Genomic DNA, 19,774 nt, shown 5'->3' on the forward strand with positions numbered 1-19,774 from the left:
TCAAGTGAACTCGCTGTTCTTATTGAAGATAATAAGTTCCTTATAGTATTTCAGATCTTTGTTTGACCTTTCATTAGAGATGAGGAAATAGTCATTAAAAAAAAAAAAAAAAAAAAAAAAAAGAGAGAGAGAGAGAGAGAGAGAGAGTGAGGAGGATAGAGAGAAGTTAAAGAGGATAAAACCTGTTTTAGTGATTCATTACGAAGTAATATGAGGCTAATTTTTTCAGTTATAATTTATATATCGCGCTTTTAAAATGCGATCAGAATAAATGACTATTTAAAAGATGCAAAAACCGAATAATCGGTGCCAGAAATGAAATAATGTACACAGGAATCTTCAACATTTAAGAATTTTTATAATATTGGATAGGAATGTTCATAACTTTTGAATCTTATTTTTTTCTGGCTGCAGTGAAATTAAGAGGAGGTACTATGTGCATGTTGAATAATGTGGCTTTATTCCTATGTAGAATCTAAAAAGTTTCTTGGAATTTGCTGAATAAGATGTCGATAGAGTCTTCATACTCTCATGACTGATATTAGTTTATGGCGTAACTTTTCTGTTAGATATCAAATGAAAGGATAAGCCACGAGGATTCAAAATATATTTTATAGGTATTTTATTACATATAACAAAGGAAATGAAATAATAAATTCTCTATTCAATAAATAAGTAAACTAAGTAGTTTTCAAGTTCTTGCAGAATGAACAATTGCTTGTTCCAAACACTCGATTGCCTATAATGGAAACGTACAAGGAGCTCAATTTTGAAATGAAATGAAATGACATTTTTCGACTTTTACGTCCGACGATTATGCAGGTTAGGCTAAAGGAGGCTGTGATGATGAAAACATGAATGAAATGTCGGAATGAAGAAAGTGGGAGGAAACTGAAGGGCCCAGAGGAAACCCACGCACACGGTGTTTGTCTACTACAAGGTTCACTTCGCGCGAACTGGGATCGAACCAGGAGCCCCATGTGCCAGAGGTGAACGCTCTACCACTGAGCCACTGCGGCCCTCCAAGAGCTCAATTTTGAATAGAAGTCGTGAGTATAACTGCACATGTTTCTAGATCTGATAATTAACTCGTTTGTGGCTATATGATCCGCGTACTCGTCGTCAGGCGGGAGACCCGCGTTCGATTTCCGGAGGAAATTCATGTAGTTCGGATCACTCGTTCGGCTGTAGATCCAAATCTTATAGAACCTTGTTGTTGAAGGGGACGTTAAACTTTAATCCATTCATCCAACCATAGATCTGCTAGTAAGAACACTAAGTCATCATGTAATAGTGGCTCTGAATCTTAATATTTTAGGTAGATTCTCAGCTAGAGGAAACGTTAGGAGTGGGGATAGTAAGTTTTAGTTGTAATTTACACTGGTAGAAGAAATTCAACTATCTGCTCTTCTTCCTCTTGATGCGTGTCTGCGTTTACATAGTAGTTCAAAGATTCAGAAGAGCAGTGCGTACGCCACTGCAAACGAGAGAAAATGGTTCCTGATTCTCTTATCACAAGCCCATGCCATTTTATTTTTAATCTCATTGTTTTTCCCCCATCACTTTTTTATTCATTTCTTAGCACAAATTTGCATATCACATTTTTTGTTTAATTAGTTGGCAACATTTTTGACTGCAGTCTGCATTGTTTATAAGGGGTGCAAAGCAGGGTGGAAAAAAATCATGATTTTTTTCAAAAAAATCATTTTTGTTGATTTTTTTCAAAAAAATCATTTTTGTTGATTTTTTTGATTTAAATCGATTTTTTTGATTTAAATCAAATCTTTTTCTTCGTATAATACAAGTCGCGAACTGAAGAAAAAACATTAGGAATTAGTATTAAATGTTAATTATGCCATTTAAGTGAAAGTATTGGGTTTTATTTTTGAATTAATTCCCAATCGTTAACCTATTAAAATCCCAAACAATGTTTCTTAAGCATTAAGGAAAAAGTACAGCAATGTATATCAACATGACACTTTTCTTTTCACGAAAGTTACTGATATTTGGCAGGGGCATATTTTTAAACAATTGGAACTAGCTAGCGGCACGAAATACATATAAAGTACATAAATTTCGCCTCAAATTAACTAACTCACTTTATGACCTGTGGAACCCGAAGGTTCAATGCCATGCTCACAAAAGCTCTCCTGACTTCTATCCTTAGTCAACTGAATCCAGTTTCTATTTTGTATTCTTATTTCTGCGAGATCCATCTTAATATTGTCCTCCCATCTGCGCCTAGGTCTTTCTAATGGTCGTTTTTCGATTGGACTTCCAGTTAAAACTTTGAAAGCGTTCCTACTTTCTTCCATTCTCGCTACATGTCCTGCCCACCTGAGCCTCCAAGATTTGATGACCCTAAAAGTGTTTGGTGAACGATATAAATTATGCAGTTCCTCATCATGAAGTTTTCGCCATTCCTCATTTCCGTTCCTTTTGGTTACGAATATTTGTTTCAGGATTTTATTCTCAAATACTTTCAGTCTGCGTTCTTCCCTCAGCGTAAGCGACCATGTTTCACAACCATACAGCACAACAGGCATAATTATCGTTTTATATATTTTAAAACTTCAAATTCCTCGACAGAATTCACGACGATAAGAGATTTTGAACTGAATAATAACACGAATTCCCTGCTTTTAGTCGATATTTAATTTCTTCGTGAATATAGTTTTCTGATCCTATATATTACCCGATGGCAGAACTTTGTCTTTATGCGATGAGCTTTTGTAAGTCAAAACTTTTCTGCAGGAATTCCAAAATATAAAAATCAAGATGATCAGTTCCAGCAGAAGAAACACTTGTGGTTGTTAAAAATATGCTGTAAGTGACGTGAAAAACAGTTCAAATGTGAGTCGTCCGTGCATTTAAGACATCTATACATAGCAGGCACGTTTTTATACTTTTCTGTTTGCTATTTTTATTTCCTCTGACAATTTTTCCTGCACAGGCGCGGCAAATTTTCTGCCATCACATCGCAGATCGCGGCATGTTCTGCAATGGGGTCAAGTATCCACTTTATCAAAAGTATTATTCGATATTTTAACGCATCCAAAATTTGTCGTATTACGATTCCGAGGAACTTCTATGTATTTAGTACATAAATTTCGCCCAAAATTTTAAAATTTCAATTTTTTTTTTGGTTCGGAGAGGGGATCGGGCCCCTCTAAATACGCCCGTATTATCTGGAAACAAACAAATAGACGTGGACGCAAAAGAGTTTTCATCTTAAATGTCCATGGTGATTTCCCCGTTGGAATAGAAATTTTAAAACCCTGTGTTACAAAGGAAAGAAAGCAGGGTTCACCCATAACCCGTTCAAACGGGATTTTCCCTGATCGTTCCCTACATGTTACTTGTTTTCATACTGTGCTTACATACATTTGAATCTCATTGTATTATGATTATTATCTTCCATAATCGAAATAACAGAAGAGAAACGGGATTTTACTTACTTTCACTTTAAATTAATTCATTTCGGAATTTGATTTAAATCAACGATTTTTATTTAAAAAATCAAGTGATTTAAATCTTGATTAAAATCGTGATTTAAAATCAGACTGATTTAAATCAATCCACCCTGGTGCAAAGCTTCGTGAAAATCAGATTAGTATATTAAATCCTGTCCCAAGAGTTCACTGTAATTTCCAGAGTTGCAATGCCGACTTAGAACCCAAAGTAAATTCTTCCGTTTAGATTCCGAAAACAAGTTAAGGCAATCAGGAATTGGCTGTGTTGTAATGTTAGGAGACGACCTTACCTGCAATATATTCTGGTAAAGGTGAATGTTGAAATACCATGCACCTTTTCTTATTATTAGATACAGGTCTCAGAGGTAGACAAGAGACTGGTACTTTCCGAATTACAATGCCATTAACTCTGAGTTTATGAAAACATTCCGCCTCAATAATCACTGTTTTCGTTGAATTGCAGTACTGCCACGCAACTTTGAACATTCAAATCTTGCTATTTCCGGCTGTATTATTGACAGAATGTGCACAAATACATCAAACAAAAACTAATTAATGTCTCTCTTGTTTTGCCTAAGTATTTCTTCATAAAATCTTTTGTTGTCACGATTAATATAGATTATATAAAACTTAAAGCGCTTCGAAATTCATTTTTTATTATTTTCCTCATAAATCATCCAAGATAGGGCAAAATGATGACAACATTACTTGCTGCAAATATAATGAGCTATCGTTAAAAAAAAAAAAAAAAAAGCGTTAAAATTTGATAATTAGAAGCCGAGATATTGCCAGTTTTATAACTCGACTCGGGCACCATCTTTGATTGAGGCCATCTTGAAAAGCTACCGTTCCGAGACGGCCATCATAGTTTTTTGTGGTCAAGTACCAATACAATTGTGGTTTGAAGGAAATCTGGTACCCCCAAATTATACTCACCTTACCTATACTGGCCCATAGACTACTATCGTTAATTTTACGTTCTGAATTACAGGTACAGCAAGACACTGACATAATAAACTGCAACGAATGTAAAGTATTGATGGATGGATTGAAGTTCAGCATCCATTTTTAGCAGCGAGGCTGTATCAGACGTGGACCTGCAGCTTAACGTGAAACTGGACACGACCTCCTACCAGGATCTAAAGTATTGAGTAGTAAGAGATTTAATTTTTTTTTTTTTTGAATTTTTGGAAATGCATATACGTAGAGGTCAGCGCGGATGCAGATATCCGCATATATATAGTTTATTGATTACTTTTAGCTTCTGTGCGGATTAAGGTTATTAGTAAAAAGATAAAATTCTTCCGATTTATCTTATAGCCCTTTTAAGATCCGGGGTTTTTGGGGTATTTTCTAGACTTTCAGTCAAGCAGCTACTGCATCGTCACTATTTATCCTAGGATCATTGTTCATACCTCCTTCTCTTCAGAATAGAGCAGGCTTTCAAATGGTACCACTTACATGCCCATACCATATACCAGGAGAGGGAAAAATTGAGGGGAAAGGAAGAATTTCGGGGAAAATTATTTGTCACGCTTTGGGCACCTCTGGAAGGCCCTATGTGAACGTAGAGATTGAAAAAAATCTGATAAATACTACTCGGTAGACTACATGTGTGTACCAAATGTCATGCTTCTATCTTCAAGAGTAAGGGCGGGAAAAAAATTATCAAGAATTCCCCACAATGCCCCAGATTACCGCGAAAGACCCTGATCTCATGATGAAAAAAAAAAAAAAAATCCGGAGATCCATATTCATCCTAAAATCATGGTTCGCCCATCATTCTCTTCAGAATAGAACTGACTTTCAAACTGTACCATTCACATGTCCCTATCGTGTATCTCAGGCGGCAAAATCGCGAAGAAAGGATTTTTTGGTTAAAATATCCCTTTTCTCAACTTTTTGTTTCTCTGAACCCCACCCCCGTTTTAACGCAGAGATAAAAAAAAAAAATTGATAAATACTACTCGGTGGACTGAATGTTTGTGTAAAATTTCAATCTCCAAGGTGCAAAATCCCGCCAAAAATATACCCACAATACCCCATATTCCCGTATAAAAAAAATTTGGGTAAAAATTCCCTGAGACATCCCTAATTACTCTACTATCAAAGGTTCACCCGTCATTCTGTCTCCATCATATATCTTAGGTGGGAAAATCCAGAGAATTTTTTTTTTTTTTTTTTTTTTGTTAAAATATCCTTTTTCTCAGCTTTTTGCCCCTCTGGACCCCCTGTTTTAACGCAGAGATCTGGAAAACAAATCTGATAAATGCTACTAGATGCAGTGAATGTTCGTGCGAAATTTCAGTCTTATAGGTACAAAAGTATGTTACCAAAATAATGGAGACTGAAGAAAATGTGTGATTAATACAACGTAGGACCATCGTTAGTCTTCAGAACGGCTCTTATTCATCGCGGACCGGAAACTTAGTCATGAACGGTTTCCAGATAAATTTGTACCGTTCCTCATTGCACTATAGAACTGTCAAAAGAAGGACGCAGGAGGACATCTGTTCCTGATTCTGAGTTCCAGAACTGACCACAGGTATTCAACAGTAGAGATTTAAGCATTGAGTAGGCATAGAGAGATGTTGCAGTTAATCTCACTGTTCATGAAACAATACCTCAACAGCTTCCGCACTGAACTGGTGCAATATTATCTTGTTGCCATTGCACGGACACAACATCTGGACCACAGGATGTAACAGATCGCTTAAAATGACAACATAATCACTGGCAGCAATGCGTTATTTGAGCCTAACAAGCTCACAGGATGATGATGCGATCCACGCAGGACAATCGCTGTTTCACTGTAGAGGAGGCAGTTCGAAAGTTCCTTTGGAACTCCGACATATATAAGCACTGCATGTCGAAGGTAAAATAAAACGGGACCTCCTCCATACTGTCCTCAACAATATTACGTGTATCCAATTATTTGCGGTCCATTTTGCATGTTCAATTTTGTCGAACTAAAATGTTATTGATGATCAGTACGCTAATGTCCAAGTTCCTAAGTCTGACTTTGGAGCTCATTTATTCTAATTTAGCGCGTGCCCTGCAGTGAACAATTATTCCTAATGAGCACCGGTTGGAAAATGTCCATCTCTGGATCAGAAGCTTAGAAAAAATGTGAAGGTCAATTAAATGGGAAAATACAGTAATTTAAAAGAGGACCTTAGGAAAGTGAGTAGAAAATTCTCGAAAGACTAGTCGACAACAGATACATTGACGACATTCCGTGCTGCTGAACTGTCAAACTCATTAACGCATAGTGAATTATTCCACCTACTACTAACTGATTCATCTAAGCAACTACTGAACTTAAAAACATTGATTTCAAATACGAAGTATTTTACTTACCTCCAATAATAAAGGTCCCACTAGTTCACTAGCTAAGATGGAGGGTTTAGAGGAGGACACTTCACCCTGTTGTACGGCATCACTATTAGAGGCCTCCTGTTGTTTTATGCGGCGTATCTTGAACGAAAAAAAAAAAAAGGTTATTTTTTATACAATCTAAGTTAAACAATTACAACTGCGTCTACTGTTTAAGAAATTCTCATGACTTATTCTTCTAAAAAATCATCACTAACATTTCTTATGATAGAAGAAATATACATTCGTATTCAACCTTTCGGATACAGGAAGAATGAAACGAAATGATTATCTTCGTGCCTATTTGAAATTATTCCAAACCAAAATATATTAAAATATTAACTGTTTAAATGCACTTTTTTTAAAGACCATAATTAGGTTATCCCACTGTAAAATTTCACCTGAATTGATTTATAAGCAGTTTACAGTTTCCATTCAATATCAGCAAAACGCAAACTAACTTACTATATTAAAATAGAGTATATTGCAAATAAAAATATTAAGACAGTTATGAATTGTTTACTTAAACTTTACTTTTTGTATAGTAATAAATTCGGAATTTAACATATGGAATAGGTAATCTTTTCAAGCTGAGTTCTTCGCTGCCAGTTTCCTATTATTCTTGGAAAGGAAAAAAAAGAAAAAAAAGAGAGAGAGAGAGAGAGACTGAAGACGACGAAAACCAAGAATTTTTGTTCTCTTCATTTTCGTTCCAACAGGTCTGTAGAAGCCGTTCAAGGATTCGCAAGTCGTAACAGAGCACTTTAGTTATCACACTTTCAAGAAAACAGTATCAAGAAAGTTACATAAATGAAATACATAAAATTTGCGGAAACTAGCTTCGTACTTATATACAAAATATGCACAAGTTACACAAGCAATGGAACAGATTTCTGAGCAAATTTTGAAATTTATAGCTGAACGTTACCTCACATACTTAAGTGATAAATATAGCAAGGAATGAAACGCTAACTGAAACTAATTGTAAAAATGTAGGTTGTGCATCAAAATGTACATCAAATGTAGGGTGTACATCAAAAACATTGAACAAACCACTGTTCGTTTCTTGCGTATACTTTTCTTGTGACTTTAATCATAAGAGAATGCTTCAAAGCCGGCCCAGCGAGCATGATTTGTAAAACCGATTAACTTTGAACAAATTTACAAGAAAATGCAACACATTATTGACTATAGATACACAAGTAGATCGTGTTTGTATGTGTTATACCGAGGGAAGAAGATATTCAGTAAATAATGTGTGAAAGCTTTAGTTAATATCTTACTAAAATACCATAACACTATTAATCGACGTAATAACTAAATGCTGATATACTGAGTGAAAATAAACTTACAATGTCAACAGTGCTTATCCCATGTAACCATTTTGATTATACAACAGGGATTAAGTATGACTCCAGAACTTTTGATTTACTGTACCATGTATTATAAGTACAACACTGATCAAAAATTATAATTTTATGGTACAACGCTGAACATTAAAAATGCAACACCAAAAAGAGGAAGCAGCTCCAAAGTTGGCACATAGCTTTTTATGCAACAGGTACTTAGTCAAAGGTATGTATTGCACTTATCACTCAATGCAATGTGAGAGTGCAAAACAGCTTAAGTTCAGAATCCAGTAACATGTGACCCACTATGAACGTCGAGAATGGCTGCAACACGGGAAGTGTACAGAAGATGAGACCTGGCTGCAGTATGTGAGTCATGCATCTGCGACACACTGACAACACTTCGCAATTGTAAGTGGGAGAAATGTCTGATGTCTATGCCGTTGTGTGTTCATCGACCAGAAATGTGCAATCAGCGAGGGATCAGGGAATACGACAGCCAAGGACGCAGAACATCAATGCCTATCAGTATCCAGTAAATGTAAGACATGCGGTCGTGCATTATCCAGTTGGAATTGTGTTCATGCAGAAACTTCAGTAAACGAACCGCATGCAGAATATATAACTCCTTGATGTAGGTAGTTGGTCAAAGATCCGTCAGAGCGTTAACTTCATCCCACAGTACTGGATTGGTGTGACTGTGCAAAACACAGGCGTCCTCCAGAATGCTGCCACGATACAAGACTGTTATCGTGATCGTAATGCTGAAGACAGAAGCTGAATTCGTCCGATAAAATGCCATTTTGCTCTAGATGCACGACGTTCATCACACAATTACAGCCACATACGACTATGCGGTAGTCACAAAATGCCGCAACAATGAGCGTCGCGCAAATTGTCCCGCCACATGACCTACACGAAATCTCTTTCTCGGTCCATAATACAACATGCCGTTCGGAATTACCTTCGTTGATTTACTGTCTTTCTCAACTCCACGTTCAGATCCCTATGGTTGCATCCCATACACCATGAACACCAACATCACGGAAAGTATCTGCAGACTCGATAGGCCTCCATTCTCCCCCAATTAAAAGCGAAAACTAGGTGAATTTCCTACCGCATTCGACGACGAGACTATGTTCGACCGTCTCAACATGAATGCAAGTGTGGTCGGCGCACGTGATGCGTCGAGGAGGTACTGCATATCATTTTTACGGTTTCATCTTCTAGACATTTTGCAAATTTAGAGTAAAATTCTAGATCATCTTGGTACTACATTTTCAATGTCATGTAGTTTTTTTTTCATCCCCATACGATAACTATATATCAAAACTAAAATTTATGACACATCAAGTTTCGAGTTTTAAAACTATCAAAGATCAAAACTCGGAAACCTGCTATTAAAATACTAATTATTTAACGACTCAAAGAAAACAACCCTACTCACCTGATTAACAGTTTCTTGGAGGATGGCGCACTTATCCGGCTTGACAGAGAGCGAGCTCATGTCCGAAAAGCCGGCAGAAATCAGCTCAGCCAGCTCTTCAAGGTATATATTTTCTTGCTCACGACGGCGTTTTTCATTAAGGCACTTATTGCTGTAATTAAGTAAATTTTTACAATTTACTTTTCATAATATTCATATGTACCTAATACTGAAATAATTAAACATTACCAAAAGGACAAAATTATTAGTTTACCTTCGTCCACATGAATTATCTTCCATTTCAAATAATTAAAAGAATACCTCGCTATCCACACCCCCCCTCACACACACACACACCGCGTTCTCGTTTAGAATTTCTTAAACAAGTACTGCCTTCTTTACTGCCATTCGACTCCGCGCAGAGAATTGGGTAAAATAGCATGTACACCCATGTCCAAAATTATTGTCGCATGTCTATAAGTATGTTATTGTAGGAATATAATTTGATAACGAATTCTCCCGGTATTTCTTATAATGTTAGTATCTGTATAATCAGCAAAGACATCTATGTGAAATTTCATGTCAAAACAGCAGTAAATAAGAATAAAACGAAAGTAAAACTTTCTTGTCCATTTAGCAACATTTTGTTTTACTCATTCTAATTTTCGTATTTATAATTCTTTCCCTATGAAATTTACATCAAATATACATTTCCCGATAATACACATAGCATCAGTATTAAAACGTAGCTTGCAAAATCATTATAAAATTATATTCTTACAAGACGACAGTTATAGATATGAGACAATCATTTTGGACATGAGTGTACATATCAGAGTACCAGCATGTGAAATGGCAGGATTTATCTATATATTAAAATGCTTGATTTATGTGTTTGTGGTTAAAAAGTTTATATGTTTCTGGCCAATCATTTCGACAGTGAGTTCTCGGGAACCATGGTCTCCAGAAAAATACCGTTTTCACTGATCGGTTGCAAATTTTGTGTAGATTGTTCAGTTCTAATTAAATATTTAGAAAAACGGCCATTCTTTCTTTATTACATTTTTTAAGGGACACTAGAAATGTTGAAAATTGTGAAAAGCATTATATCCTACGAGCTATACATTCCAACATCACATATTTGTAAATAGGGGTTGTATCTCTCAGGCGTTTGTTTCATAGCCAAATGATAAAATGATAATGAAAAACAAAGGATAACCATTTCTCCAATCTAAGTAATCTTTACTGTTTGGAGTGTTTTGTCCAATGAACACCATATATCATTGACATTATAATTAAGTTGTGAAATGTATTAGCTTATTACATACTACATGCAAGAAAGAACACTGTTCATACATGAATTAGAAATTCCGACAGGAAATAGATTCAAATCTTGCAGTGTGATATTAAAAAAATAATCGTAAAAACAAATTTCCCTTTATGATACCCCTTGCCGATTTTTATCAAGACGTCCTTGTGAGGATGAAAAGGAGATTCATGCTCATATGTGAATCATGCGCTATGTAGAGAGCGCAGGTTCTGCTAGTATATTAAATTTTGCAACAAATTTTATATAGGGTGTTAAAAAGCAACACTGACAACGTTTGAGAGGTGATCCCTGACACCAAAATAAAAAGTATAAACCAACATGGGTGCACAAATGCTTCCTTTAGGAGTTACAAGCTGCTGAAAACAACAAAAAATGAACTTTTCAAAGGTCCATAGCTCCAAATTTATGGGACGTACCATAGTCGGGTCAAGACTTCACTTAGGAAATAACATATGCGCTATCCGGAAATACATGTTTCAGAATCCTAAGGTACTCACGCAGCAATTTTTATAGAGGGAGTTTGGCTACCGGCATATAATTTGAAGTAGTCACCAACTACCTTTACAAAAATAGTTGCGGAAGTAGGATGATGAAACATTGATATTTGCATAGGACATATACTAGTTTCTAGGTGAAGTCTTGACGGAGCTATGGACCTTTATACTTCATTTTTTTCATGCTTTCGGCAGCGTGCAACTCGAACGGAAGCATTTATGCACCCAAGTTGGTCTATACTTTATCTCATCTTGGTATCAGGAATCACCTTCCAAACGCTGTCCGTGTTGTTGTTAAACACCATGTATACAGAAAACGACTTTGCACGATTGAAACAAATCTGTCCAACACGACATACCGATATAATTACTTACAAATGCAGGTGTGGTTCGTAGCGGGAGTTGGTAATGGTTATAAGGGATTGGAAAATTTATTCTAAATAACACGAAGCTCGGGTGTAGTACGATGAAAAATTAATTTTAAACGATTCTGTTTATTACAAATATTTTCTTCTTAAAACGATGACTTATTTCCTCCGCCAAGTTCTTATTCTAAATGCGTCCAATATAATCATGTTCTAAAAGAATACTAGTAAAATTACTTTCAATGTAACAGATGTCACAATGCACTTAATGCACATGCCTAAGTTCACACCACACTATCTCAGTACCTACGATTTTGCTACCGCAGTAACTCGGTTCAGAATTTCGAAATTTTATGAATTTTATGAGTAATTAACAACATCACACACAACATAAAATTTTATCACTGAGATGTTATATCGCATCCCCACTCCCATGAAGTTACCCAATTGTCTGGGTCAAATTCAAAGAATTTCCACTATCACAAAGAAAAACAGACCATTTCAACACAAATTTCAGAAAGTGAAAATGAATGAAAACTAAAGATGTCAGTACAAGCATGAGACCTGAATGTTTCACAAATAACTTCCTTTAAATTACTCCAAGTACATACCAGATCATACCACATCTGTCTCATATTAATAAACAATTTTGTTTCCATGATGAATGATACGGGAACTACAATGCCAGTATTTCGTTTAGGCAGTTATATTAAAGTTTCCCAACTTCGCACCTCATTAGTGAATATATTGGTACAATCAGCGGCAAAAAACCTGCAACATAATCATGTAAGTTTATTGTGAAATGACGAAGTCTTTCGCTCCAAAATAAGTGTTCACGGGAGGACGCCGATGTTTATCCTGGCGTGATTCGTGCCACTTAGACGTTATGCTGATTTCCTGTGCTATTAGGCGTAGTATCACAATAAACTTACATTCTCATGTTGCAGGTTTTTTGCCGCGGATTGTACCTACAGTTTAAGCACAATTGGAAGTAACTATACATTTTGAAACTTGAAACACGCGTATGTACTGGAAGAGGTGTTCACAAATTATTCTATACTTTTAAAAAATCACTCGAACGTCCTGTGAAATATGTTTAACCCATTGGAATAATATGATGTGCTGTGGTCGCGCGAAGTATTTAAACGTTTAAATCATATGACGACCAAAACTTGTCACGTGCTTGAGAATAAAATCAAAATATTGTTAGCTAATTTTTAAATTAATTTTTGAAAACGTCTATGTAGCAAAGAGTCCCCTAAGATATTTAAATTTGATTCCAATGGGTTAGGGTGAGCGTAAAGGAGTACATATGGCAAAGAAATGACAGCACGTTTTCCCTATTTTTTCAATGCACTTTTATGACATGCCAATATTCGCATTAATTTAATTAGCTCCAAAGATGACTGCTGACGCCTTGCTGAAAGATAACTTTAGACAAAAGATAATCCGTGTACATTTTAATTATTTTATTTCATTTACTTTTAGAATAATTTTAGCACCTCGTCAATATCCTTCCAGTATTAAACTTTTCACTAATGAACGAAATCAAATAATAGGTGTCCAAACCAATCTCTGATTATGAATTCCTCTCTCTTTGGGCAAAATCTCAAACATTCAGCTTTTCAGACTGATGTAGTTATTGGAAATATCAGGTCCGTAAGAAGTACACTGATTGGAAAGATAGAGAAATGTATTGCAATATACACTCCTTTCTACTTGTCGCCCATGTAATTCCTGATACATTTTGAAATACAGTATATCATGCGGCTACTCGCAAATGTTATTACCTTGGAAATCGATCGATTGTTGAAGTTGGGAGTTTTAGCTGCAAAGGTCCCAAACAAACGAAACTGTCTACCCAGTACATCTGCTAATTGCTAACTACCTACACATATGAAACATTAAATTATTTACTTACATCTGCGACTGTGGCTTGGTATCAGTTTTCTTTCTTTTCTTGCCGATCACACCAGTGACGGCACTCATCTTGACCCAAACCGGGTCCTTAAGGTCACATGGGCCAAGCCTGAAACAAGGATATTAAGATACATCAATGATGGTTGTATGACAATTGTAAAATATTATTTTATCATACAGTAATTACTTCTAATATTATTCAATGCATAACACTGTCAAATATATTTCGCATTTCATCTTCCAATTGTACTAATCCAATTAATGAAAAGAATGAACTGCCCATTAATGACATATGTACAACTTTAGAGTCTTAAATTATCATATTTAACATTACACAAAAGCTGATCACGTAATTCACTCAAGCAACTTTTATGGGCACAATTACTGAGTATCGGTAATTATATGTACAGGATGCCAATGAATAAATTGATACGTGAAAGAAGATTGAAAAAGGCGCATTGCACGAAAGTAATCTTTGCCTCATACGATGAACACAATACTACTTTCCGCAACAGCAATATTACACCCTACAATTCTAGTTAATTCTTGTTTCTGCTGGAGATACCGATATTATAATTTAAAGTATTAACTACCTGCAAACTGCTATAAAAACAGTCAACAGATGTTTGGTTATGCAACAAACAAATATAACTTCAAGTATTCTCGAGTTCATGATAATGATATTCTTACAAAAGAGGTTAGCTGTTATCAATTTAGAAGAACTTTAAAGCTCTGGTGCATTATTTCCATCAGAGATTTGTAGCACTGCTTGTAGCTATCTTGTACCAAAGGTGATTTTCTTTTTAAGTATTGAGAAGAAACCTAATATCTTTGATTTAAGGACATAATACACTAGTACAGAATTACCTTGTCCCAAGGAGTTTACACAAAAAACTACTATGATTTCTGAAATTATTTTCATATTAATTACCTCAAACTTCCTTTTCTATGTATTTGTCTCCATAGCTTTACATTGTATCACTAACTGAAGTTATATCGCGTCATTTAAGTGGTATGCATAATTCGGCGCATTTTTTCCAGAATTGTCCTCCCAAGGTTGCTCGAAAGTGTCATTAAATCTACTGATATTAATCCATGTTAACACAGTATTTATGTAGTTTATCTGTATAATAAAACATACAAACAATACTGAAATAACGAGTTCAATGCAGTTACTAACAAAAGTCATTAAGTGTGACTAAATCCAGTTTCAACTCTCAGTTCGCAAGAACTTCGTTTGAACTAAATAATCACTCACCAATATTAATCTAATAGTGGTATCTATACAGTACCACACTACAAACGCTAACACATCACTTAAATTACAAAGTAACAACTTTCTTTTGAAATCAAATTCTTTGTTAATGTAACTACACTTTGTGAATAGCTTCTCACAGGGTTTCGCAACATCATGCGAAGTATATAAACGTCTTGTATATCCATGTGTTAATACAACCTTGAAGCTCTACACAGCAAAGCACCATGTTAAAACAGCACAGAGAATTCGAAACGACCATGCAGTGGGTCCGCCCCGAATCAATACGAGGAAGTATGCGGGCCATCGATTAGTAGCAAGCCGGCGCCCGTGACGTCATGATTCAACAGGCAACAGGCGGGGACACTGCCGAGATGACGAGACACTAATAGTGATGGCTAAGATACAATGCGTATAAGGTTCGACACGTGGGGGTCAATTGAGGTAGGTCGAGGTCAAATTGGAAATACACTTGCCTAGATTATTTTATTACTAGCTATTAATTATAATAAAATTTACAGTAAACTTAACGCAGACTCTATAAATTTCAAATTGTACAACGGAGCATGCAGTAGTCGTATTCTGGATCTACTGAGTCACTTGTTTCTATCGAGCAAAAGATAAACCGGATGAAGAATATTTTGACAAGTTAGTTTTTAAAAAAGTTGAATTATTTCAATTATAACAGCTTTTAAACTAGTAAGAAAAATAATAAATAATGCACATATGCGTATGAAATTCTTTTCACTCGAGTTTGCAACTTCTCTAGAAAATTACAATTCCACTTTCGATCTTGCTATTTCTCTATTTTGTGTTTGAGCAAGCGTAGTCACCAGAAAATTTGGTTTTCTTTCCCTTCGATTTGTAAAATGAGTGCTTAGAAAACATCAAACGCAATGTTTGCAAAATTAAGCACATAGAACTGCCTCACCCCCCACAAAAAATAAACTCTATAGGTTTGTCATTAAAACTCGCAATTCTCTACGGTATTTAAAAACGTACCATGGTCGAATATCATGCATAATTTCTAATTGAGGAGTTTGATGTAATAAGGGTGTAAGCGATCAAACGCATTTGTGGCTTTTGCCATGCTTGTTTAGCTCCTGGTAACATTTCAATTCAATATAGGAATAAAATGCTCCATATTACATTGTTTTTTATATATATATATATATATATATATATATATATATATATATATATATATATATATATATATATATATATATATATAAACGCTACTTAAATTGTCAACGTAGTTTTTCTCCAACTGCATGTTTCAGACTTACGCCCTTATTGCATCAAACTCCTCAATTTACATGTACCTGCATTAATTAGTCACGTGGCAGGATGATTCTATTGCTCGTGAGTCAATTTTCGGTATGTATCCGCATCGCGAGGCAATTTAGGAATTAGGCCTATATCGAATTCCAGTTTAGAAAGCCAGAAATCTCCTTTACTGCCTATTTTTAAATTTTAAGTGCCTATTATCCAGGTTTTAATGCCTAAACATCCGGTCTCTACTTATAGGTAATCTTACTTTATACACAGTTCTCTTTCACAAGCCTATAAGTTTCCTTGATAAAATAACTGAATCATACAAGAAACAAAGTAATACATAGCTGTTCCCTTTTAACAGAAGACTGGAACAGTTTTCGTTTTTAAAATAAAGACCAAATATTTATTATGAATATCTATATATACATACATTAATAACAAATCAATATTAGAAGGAACTGACGGATTTCTCACCTAGGCATTCTTCAAACTGTAGTATTTGTCCTTCTTCGACGCACATATAACACTTTATTTGTATTAAATTTAAGAATACTCTGTGTTCTTATAAAACACAAGGCACTCACAAATAACAATAATGTACGTGTATCTTAACACTTTGTTTTAACGTCCAATGTACTGAAGCAGCCGGAAAAAATGGTTACAACGTTTATTATAAAAATATTATGTCTCGATTATTAACGGAATTTAATTATACAAGAAAAGTGGCACTTTTTGAAGAGAGAAAGGAACTTACAGAAATGTGTTCGAAGACAATTTTCTAATCTTCATGTAATGCAATATCAATTCTATCACTTATCCTATTAGTACTGAATTAAACATGTGCAATTTACAATATTTTATTTTTAAGTTTTTACTGCGATCTTGGTTTGTTTACACATCTGTAATAACACAATTAGAATATTCATAAAAAAAAAAAAAAACTAAATATTTCAAACAGCTACTGAGCGTGAGTTCTCCGCTTAGCATACCAGGAGCCCCGAGGACAGCCTATCCTGCATAATATGTAAGCAGGTCACTAGGCCAGCGAGATGCGCAGGCGTATACTTCTATATCAGTACATCACAGAAGACTACATTACTGTTCAAGACCTTACTAAAGCTTTCTTACAACCTATTAGAGAAATTCTATGCGGGCAGTAAGTGTAACATTAAAATTATGTTAAATCTATGGTCAAGATGGCACAACCGCACGGTACTCTTTGAAGAATAGTTATTGATACAATAAGATTGGTCAAATAACGATGTTTAATAAAGATACAATAAAACCCTGAAATTATCTTTCAACCTAATTCTGTAAACCCTATATGCATTTTAAGACTACATTCTTTATACCCAGGAACTTATGTTAGTTGGAAGAAATTGTAGGTTGTTTGTTATATATGAATTGACTATTTTTTTTTTAATACACTGGAATACGCGCATGTTCTATCACTCCCTGAATTTTCTCTACTGTACGAGATTGTTTTCTGCAAGCGATATAGAGAAATATGAACATGTTAAGGAATCTTAAGGGCACAATCTTGATTCTATCAAATTACAACACTCATTAAGCTACATTACTATACATTGATAGTATAGAGGGGGGAATTACCAAATTATTCTTTGGTAATTAAGGTTAAAACAAAGTAATTAAGATGGTAGTCATCTACTAAATTTAGGTATCAGATACTCATCTGTGAACGAACAGGGTTATTTACAGGAAAATCAAAATTACTTTTAGAAATTTCAGATAAGAATGGAATTTATTAAGTTTCGGACTGCATGATACCGCAAATGACACTGGAATGATATTGACGGATTTCAAAGATAAGATAGCTCCCGGGATTTAAGTCCACACGTCTGAGAAGTTCTTAGAAATCTTAACAGCACACGTAGATGCTTTCACGGTTATCCCGCAGAATCCTATCCAATGCACTTCAATTAAAAATACGAAAGTCAGACATACTTCCATTTCCGTAACGTTTAGACACACGCCAAAATGCCGTTCTTGATCATCTCTACAACCAAAGACCAATTTAAATTATTGTATCCGCGGAACATAAAATATTTAGTTTCAATGAAGTCAATGAGCTGGCTCATGTCGCAGTTGTGCCAAGATCCAGATACGATCACTAGTTCGCGTTTGCTTCACAGGATGGACTCGAAGGCTCAATGTAAGTGACCCATTCTGATCTCAACTAATTCAACATCTATTCCCGAATTATTTTCTGGCTAGTGAATTATTATTCACCAAGCAGTACCCATTCATTCAATGCAGTGATTTTCTTAAATGCATGCAATATATACTCTGAACATTCTTCCTTCATCACATAATGCATAATTGAAATAATTGCTTGGGAAAGTGACTAACACATCAGTGTATGGAGTCTATAAAATACTGTGACGTTTACTTTTAAGAACAATAGTTCTACACGATATCACTGATTAAGTACTTTATTCGTGGAATGAATGAGTTTACAATTCTGAAATAGCAATTCCGTAAGTAGCGTAGCACAATGAATCGGATTTCATTATGCAATTGATTAATGTTCAGGATAGGCAATTGTATGGTCGAGCATTCAACATAAAACGGTTGTTAAAAACTTACGGTATTCTTTGCTCACTTTTCTCCCTCAGCTGTTGATCTAAAAACCACTGACATAACGTCTAGCTGGCTACAGTTCATCCTAAATTCAAAAATGAAGTCCTCTGACTTGAAATGGACTACTTCCCTAAAAAGATCCTTCACTTTCATTGCAGTGAACGGGTACAACTATTCAGGCAAACTTTGTTAGTTTACTATTTTTATACTACTATTGCTAAACTTCGAGTAGTTCAATTAAAAAGACATGAAAATCAGGAGTGGCAAGTTTTATGAGTTTTACACACAGATTCTAAACTAAGATTAAGAACTATTACCTGAGACTACTACTATATACGCACTGATGCTCTCTCCCAGTTAGTAGAATGGCTAGCTGATGTCCCTTTGGGGCACATTAACCCGGGTACAATTACGAGTGAGAACAATAAAAAATTTAGAACCGTTACGGTGGTTCGGATTCCACAAAATCTTATAGCTATAACCTCTGTGATATAAATAGAGGCTAAATTTCAAACAAAGAAATGCAATTTATCTTCTTATGCATTAATCCTAGAAAGTTGAAAACTATCAGAAATTCAGTAATTTCTTGGAGCATTTATACTGTACAGGGTAGGGTTGGCAATAACAATGTTTTCTATTGAAAAAAACGAAAAAAGGACTTTTGTTTATACTTTTTTCGTTTGTTTTTTGTTTAAGCCAGGTTTTTTTTTTCAATAATTTGCCCTATGTATTTATATTACACACAGACAGAAATAGGTTTGTTTTACCTGATTATGCAACGACACGATTACGCTGGAAGGGATCACATAAGATTAAAGCGGAATCCAAATGCTTCTCGGCTCACATCCGAGAGAAATTGTTTTCATTTGGACCCGAAACCAGGACAAATTGGCCATAAATGCGTTGAG

General features: G+C 35.2%; 1 protein-coding gene across 1 annotated transcript in view; it reads right to left on the reverse strand.

Moving 5' to 3' along the window:
• LOC145677815 (nuclear receptor coactivator 2-like) overlaps positions 1–13,844 on the reverse strand; it is a gene marked incomplete at its 3' end in the record, with an annotated part of 32,240 nt that extends 18,396 nt beyond the window's left edge. Inside the window, 3 exon segments of the mRNA XM_081748143.1 lie at positions 6,834–6,950; positions 9,645–9,795; positions 13,734–13,844. Of these exon segments, the coding sequence (XP_081604269.1) occupies positions 6,834–6,950; positions 9,645–9,795; positions 13,734–13,801 (336 nt within the window).
• Between the last annotated feature and the right edge of the window lie 5,930 nt (positions 13,845–19,774).

The sequence above is a fragment of the Thermobia domestica genome, unplaced genomic scaffold (genome assembly GCF_964235325.1).
Source record: "Thermobia domestica unplaced genomic scaffold, izTheDome1.hap1.1 HAP1_SCAFFOLD_1405, whole genome shotgun sequence".
In the NCBI taxonomy this organism is placed as follows: Eukaryota; Metazoa; Arthropoda; class Insecta; order Zygentoma; family Lepismatidae; genus Thermobia; species Thermobia domestica.